We start from the raw sequence: 7,293 nt of genomic DNA, 5'->3' as shown, positions 1-7,293 counted from the left end.
TAAATAAAAGGTACATTTTTAATGTACATTATTTGACTGCTAAAGATACACTATTTTGTATACTATCAAATCATGTACATTCAATACATAAATAATGTACTTTTGATATATTAAAAATGTACATTTTATTCATGATCCACAAAGCTGTATGGGCCATGGTGTATAAAAAAAAAAATTTGCCAGTTAGGGTGAGTAGGGTCAAGTTGGTAATTTTGTTAAAAAGCAACAGATTTACTTTGGGCCTTTGAATTTTGAACATTAATGGGAATCATGCCTGCCAAAGCAAAAGGTAAAGATATATATGTTATAAAGAAAGAAGAAAAATAATAATAAATAAATAAATAAAATAAAATAAAGAGAAAAAGAAACACATTATATTCCTGCTGGGCCATATCTTTCTTTTAGACTTAATTACTAATCTCTACCTCTAATTCAACTCAAAAGGTGCATTTCATTGGATCATTTCTTCTTCTATTCCCAGATGAGCTTTCTTCTTCTTCTTCTTCTTCTTCTTCTTCTTCTTCTTCTTCTTCTTCTTCTTCTTCTTCTTCTCTGCATCTCACTTTGGCTATTTTGTCTCCTTTGTTCATGCAAGATCCACACACCTCTTCACAAGCAAGGTAACATTATTATTATTATATTATTTTACCTTAATTTCAATAATATAATTTAGTATTCTAAATCTTGATTGTGTTTAGTTTGTAATTACCTTAATTTTACAGTCTTCAACGTACAATTTAAAAGAATATCAATCTTTGAGTTGATAAATTTTATATATATTCTCGATATTCAATGTTAAAAAATCAGTCTTAAAATTTGTAAAATCTCAGATCTCATCATTCTGAAAGGGAAGACAAAACATGAAGTTTAGCATGTTGATTTGAGGCAAAATAATATAATATAATGCTGCATCACACAATATCATCAATATTTTATATAATGATAAATAGGAAGTGAATAAGGTGGTCAAAGTTTATGATAGTTTCATTGTCTGAAATCTGAATGATTAATTTAATTGTTTTTTAGAGTTAATTTCATTTTTAATTTGGTCCTAGATTTATAGGTGATAGTCTACTTTTAGTCTTTATTATCAGAACATTCTCATTTGATCCTAGTATTATTTATTGTGGCATGACCATTTTTGGTCATCCATAAACAAAATCGTTGAAAAGTTGTTAAATACAAGGACATTTCGATCTTTTTATACAAACTAGGTTCACCGGCTATGTTTTTTATGTTTTTTTTTTTTTGAAAAAATTTATAATTGAAGACCGAAAGCCATTATATTTAACAAAATTTAAACTGTTTTGTTGATAGATAACAAAAAGTGATCATACCACAATAATACTATGACCAAAAAATGAATGTTTTGAAAAAAAAAAAGGACTAAAAGTGGACTACCACCTATAAATTTATGACAAAAAATGGAATTAACTCTTTTTATATATATATATATATATACATAGAAAGTTGATTTGTGGTTATGTTGTTTTACAATATGTTTCTCTTTAATGATGATCCATAGTAGTTAGCTTTTGCCTGCATAGCAATATTGTTTATAGTAACTTATGATATATTCTTCATCATACATTTGATTCTAATTTTTTTTTTTTTTTTTAAGACGGGTTACAATTTTTACATGACATTTTACAAAAATAAATAAATAAATAAATAAAAGCAGTCCTCATCATATAACTAGAATGTTTGCACATAATTTAATTTTTCTTTTTTATTTGTATTTTTTGTTTGGGCTTCTTATTTTGGTTGAATTGTGTTTGCTAGATAATTAATATTATATAATCTAAAGAGTTCTACTACATAAACTCTCAAATTCTACTCCCTCATTTATACTCCCTGAGGTGGCAAAGCAGGATTGGTTATTTTCATCATGTGGATCCACAGAAAAATGTCTACATCAAGAGCATGTGAGAGGGAGTATAAGTTGGGAGTTTAAAATGGGAGTACACCAAGTATTTTCCTAATCGAAATTAGAACTATCATTCATTATAAAATAATTAATGGTTTACTTTTGTACTCCTAGTAGGATTGGAAATAGAGTTCTACAAAATACATGGACTAAAAGTGCAAAAACATCTTTTTTATAAAACCCCGTTAAAAAAAACCTGCATTCCTGTTCTGTTAACTGTCCAATTTTTAGAATAAATTCTACTATATAGACTCTCAAATCTTACTCCCTAAATTTTACTCCATGATGTAGCGCATTCTGATAAGCTACTTTTTTCATGTGGTCCCAATACAAATGTCTACATCAAAATTTTGTCAGTGGAAATATAAATTGAGAGTACAAAATGGGAGTACACATAGTATTTTCCTTTTAGAATCATTATTATACTTTGCACTTTACTGAATAGAATCTCACTACATACCAGATATACCCTTCGTATATTTGTGTGTGGACCACATTTTTAGTAATACACAAATACATGAGGAGAAATATGGGTGTGTGATTGAGTGGAAACGATCCATCCATCCTTAACCAATAAAGGTTTGATATTTGACTTTAGGTATGGAGCAATCTTAAATCTTCAAACCAGTTATCTCACCAAATAGATATGCCTACAATTCAGTGAGAGGATTAGTTACAACGCCAAAAAAAAAAAAAATACATGAGGCGAAATGCTATTATCACCTCTTATAATATTAATATAATCACTCTCCCAAACACTTATTAAGCGTATATTTATTGTTTACTAATGATTGAATTGGTACACCCATTATGATTTTAAAACAAATTAAACGGTAATAAATACACTCTTTATCTCGAATTACCAGTTTTACTTATTCTCTTTAACATCTTTTTATATTTTTAACTTTTTAGTAACTTACTTTAGTTTTGACTTTTGATAAATAAAAATTATATATTTAAAAACTCTTTTAAATATATAATTTTTATTTATCAAAACTAAAGTAAGTTACTAAAAAGTTAAATTAATTAAATAATTTAAGTTAAGTCTTATTAATCAAAATAAGATATAGAAAATGGGATATAGAAAGAAAACAAAATTCAATGCAATAATGATACACAAATAAAAAAAAAATTAAAAAGTAGAAATTAACTTTAAAGAGTGAATATAACTCATGGTTTTATTCAATCGTTACACCCTGCACCATGGCGCAAAGTGCAGTGCACCCCGCGCCTCCCAAAACGACGTCGTTTTGGAGGTGCGGTAGGGAGTTGACGTGATTATGTGTATTTATTTATACAATTATGTGTATTTTTTATACAGTTATATATGTTTATTTATACAATTATGTGTATTTGTTTATACAATTATGTGAAACGACGTCGCTTTGCATCAGGGCGCACAATGCAATTTAATGCGCGCCTTGATGCACGATATAAATTGCCGGTTTTATTAGATTGGGCCTATCACAAAACTCTATATCTGGGGCTAAATTGGGCAAAAAACACAATTAGATAATATAGAACGTAAGTTGTAGGTGCCCTTCAAATTTCTCCGCCCTATAGCATTTTTTTTATCCCTTATTCTCATCATTTGCACTCTAACCCCCTAAACTATCCACCCCTTTGCACTTTGTACCCCGTCATCTAGTGTTTGCACTTCAACTCTAAGATTTCCGCTTATTCGCACTTTGTATCACATTTTCGGTAAATTATTGTGTGGACCATTAATATTAGGTATATTTTTAATATATTAAAAGTACATTATTTTGTACTGAAGGTACATTATATAAAATAATGTACCCTTAATATATTAAAAATGTATTTTCAAAAATGTACCTTACGTACATAAATAATATACTCTTAGTATATTAAAAATGTACTTTTTATGTGTAGACCATGTTCCATGCAATAATGATTGCACATTTCCTCAGCCTTTGCAATCAACTCCTAAATTTTGCTCATTAGCCTAGCCCATACCCCCAACCTTTAATCCTAGCCCAATTCGCACCCCATTCTTTAATTTCTTAACCCATTGAGTCTAATCTGCCGCCTTCATTAGCTTCGTTATTATAAATCATTATAAGTTTTGTTAACCAAATCAAACACATAAAATGAGACAGAGTTAGGGAGATTATGATTTGTATCAAATAAAACCACTATTGCATGAAGAGTATGATGTCGATATGAAAAATCCTAACTAATGACTTTAAAGCAAGGTGAGAATAAAAGACATGATGACATTTGTGTAAATAACTCAAATTTTAAAATACAATTAACAATAATACCATAGAGTGTACCTATCATATTTAAGTCTAGGAATAACTATATACGCCTTGAGCACTAGAACAAGGAAAAACATTTTTTTTTTTTTAAATAATTCTTAAAAGTTTTGTTGTTGTTGTTCTTATTTCAAATTGAACTCTGGTTATGCATACGCAAGAGTGAAGTTGGACATTCATTTACTAGTTCATATGCATCAGTCAAAATGTGTTCTTTAAGAAAAACAATAAAAATACTCATAATTCTTTACAAGTAAGTATCTGTTCTATATTTTCTCAAACATTTTCAGCATAAAGAATCTAAACCTCTGTCAAAATGTGTTTAAATGATAAGAACCTAAGAGTGGCTTCCAATTATTAAACCTAATACTTTATATGTAAAAACTGCATATACTTAATACAATTATTTCACAATATCTACTCTAAGAAACGAAATTTTAATTTTATTGTGTATTTTTATTTTTTAAATATAAAATTTTTAATCCCTTAATTATTACATTTTATGAAATTTGGTCCATGTCTTTTAATTTGAATAAATTTAGCAATTGTTATACCATGGACCAAGGTCCATCTTGCATTGTTGACCCCAATTCAAAACAACATTATATAATGTGTCTGCAGTTAACATATTATGTGCTTTCAATTAATAGATTATGTGCCTATAAATAAATTTAAGGTACATAATATGTTAATTGCAGTCACATAATTTATTAACTGCAAGAACATAATATGTTAACTACAGATACATAATATGTTAATTGTAGTAGGTACATAATTTATGTTTGCAGTTAATAAATTATATGTCTGCAATTAAAATATTATATACTTTCAATTTATTAGGCACATAATCCATTAGTTGAAAGCACATAAAATTTTAACTTGTAAGACACATAATCTGTCATTTTGGACGAGGGTTCACAATACAAGTTAAACTCTGGTCCATGGTATAGTTTTCCTAAATTTAGTCACTTAAGAAAAAATTAGACAATTGTGTATTAACAAATTCTAAGAGTATTATACTATGAGAAACTAAGAATATCATTGATTTGTTTACATGTATTTGATGCCCCTCTTGCTTAATATATATGTTTTCTAGGAAACCTTGGTATCAAAAGGCAATGGACATGGCATCATTATGGAAAGCCTTTGCAAAGCCATCTGAAATTCCAACAACAAATGCTACATTATGGAGAACACTCTCAAAATCATCACAGATTTCCAACTCTAATTCCAATAGACACAAGCTAAGAAAATGCACCTCCTTGAAGGTGGCAACTTCTTTCACTAGGGTTTGTTTATGTGCACCCATTTCTTCATACACAGAAGTCTTCCCGGCTGAAGTCCCCCCGAGGAGAAGTAACAGTTATCCAAGAACAAAGCCAATGATTACTCCCCCAACATCAAAAGACCAAACTAGGGTTCCGAGCGCGAGGATCAGCATGGAGGGAAGGAGAATTTTTCGAGGAAAATCCTTGACGGATGATGTTCTTATGAGGAGATTTGTTGTTGAAGAAGAAGCAATGTGGCAAGTTAGGAGGAGGAACCAGATGGAAGCTATTAGGAGAAGAAGTTCCATAAAAAGGAGAAAGCTTGGGCCTAGTCCTCTAAGTAGAATGATTTTGGCTGAGGAGGAATGTGATTGAGTTTAATTATATTACTTGTACTTAGGTTGCATAAAATGTGCCAATTCAGTTGAGGGTATCTAAACTCAAAGTTTCTTCATTGGGGCAATTGGAATCGGGGTTTGGTTTTTGTGGGTGCTTTAGTTTATGCCACTTGATCGAGTATGGTAAGTTGTAAAATGTACCATGGTAAGTGAATTCAATGATATTTTCTAACCTCTTTCATTTTGATGCAATCAATACGGAGTACAATATTTGGATTCTTCAACTATATAGATATTTTTATTTTTATTTTTATTCAAGATTTATCAATACAATTACTTTTTGATTCCTAAAAAAAAAAAAAAAAAAAAAAAAAAAAAAAAGGAAAAGGGTCAAATAGGCCCTCGAACTTTAGCTTAAAAGTCAATTAGGCCCCTAAACTTTTAAAGGTGGAATTACACCCATCAACAATTCATTTAGGTGCAATGAAGCCCAAAAACAAGTTAATGACCTGCTATCACAGGTCATTAGGGTTCAGGCCACCTTCCGGCGAATTTTTCGGCAAAAAAAGTGACCAGCAACTGACCCGGATTTGCCGAAAATTTCGCTGGTCACTTTTTTTTTTTTTTTGTCGGAAATTTCGCCGGTCAATTTTTTTTTTTTTTTTTTGCCGGAAAATTCGCCGGAAGGTGGCCTGAACCCTAATGACCTGTGATAGCAGGTCATTAATTTGTTTTTGGGCTTCATTTCACTTAAATGAATTGTTGAGGGGTGTAATTGCACCTTTAAAAAGTTTAGGGGCCTAATTGACTTTTAAGTTAAGTTCGATGACCTATTTGACCCTTTTTCCAAAAACAAAAAAAAAATTAAAAGATCCAATCTGAATTAAAATGTCCAAAATGCTCTCATTTTCATTATAATTTGTCATTCATGACATGAGAATATTTAAGACATTTTGAACTAGATATGATTTATTTTAAAATTTTGAGAAAATAAAAATGGTTAACTTCACTGTCAATGATTAAAAATAAAAGTGAATCTTCTCAAAAAAAAAAAAAAAATGAAAGTGACTAATATTGAACAAAGTTAATATTAGAGAGTTGCGATATAATACATCCGTTGGTTTTTGAACATAGTTTGGCTGTTATGAAGAGATTGCAAGATAAAGCCATTATAGGGACATTTGTCAGCGCACTTAGATATTCCGAAGGAAGATAAAGTTGAAATGCGAAGGGGTGAATGGTTGAGGTGAATTTCAAATATGAATATCTTCTTTCAATATTATTATTGGGGTCATAAGACACTTGGATAGCTACTTACCCACAAATGGCAAAATTCCCTCCGCCCCCACAACCCATACCCCACCCACAAGACACTAGAGACCAAGGTTCGAAACTTGACAGCAACAACGTAAGAATTATATCCAAAATAGGAAAATTCTTTGTGCAGACTGAAATTTGACCGTGTCTGCAAGTCACTAAAT

General features: G+C 30.1%; 1 protein-coding gene across 1 annotated transcript; it reads left to right on the top strand.

Annotated features, from left to right (window-relative positions):
* Positions 1–458: 458 nt before the first annotated feature.
* Positions 459–5,958, top strand: LOC109183508. Its single transcript, XM_019333613.1, has 2 exons — positions 459–620; positions 5,303–5,958. Exons 1-2 carry the CDS (start codon positions 589–591, stop codon positions 5,847–5,849), a joined length of 579 nt encoding a protein of 192 aa, XP_019189158.1. The 5' UTR covers positions 459–588; the 3' UTR covers positions 5,850–5,958.
* Positions 5,959–7,293: the final 1,335 nt, after the last annotated feature.

The sequence above is a fragment of the Ipomoea nil genome, unplaced genomic scaffold (genome assembly GCF_001879475.1).
Source record: "Ipomoea nil cultivar Tokyo-kokei standard unplaced genomic scaffold, Asagao_1.1 scaffold1129, whole genome shotgun sequence".
NCBI classification, from domain to species: domain Eukaryota; kingdom Viridiplantae; phylum Streptophyta; class Magnoliopsida; order Solanales; family Convolvulaceae; genus Ipomoea; species Ipomoea nil.
The sequence above is the reverse complement of the archived record's forward strand: the minus strand, read 5'-3'. Positions and strand labels throughout refer to the sequence as shown.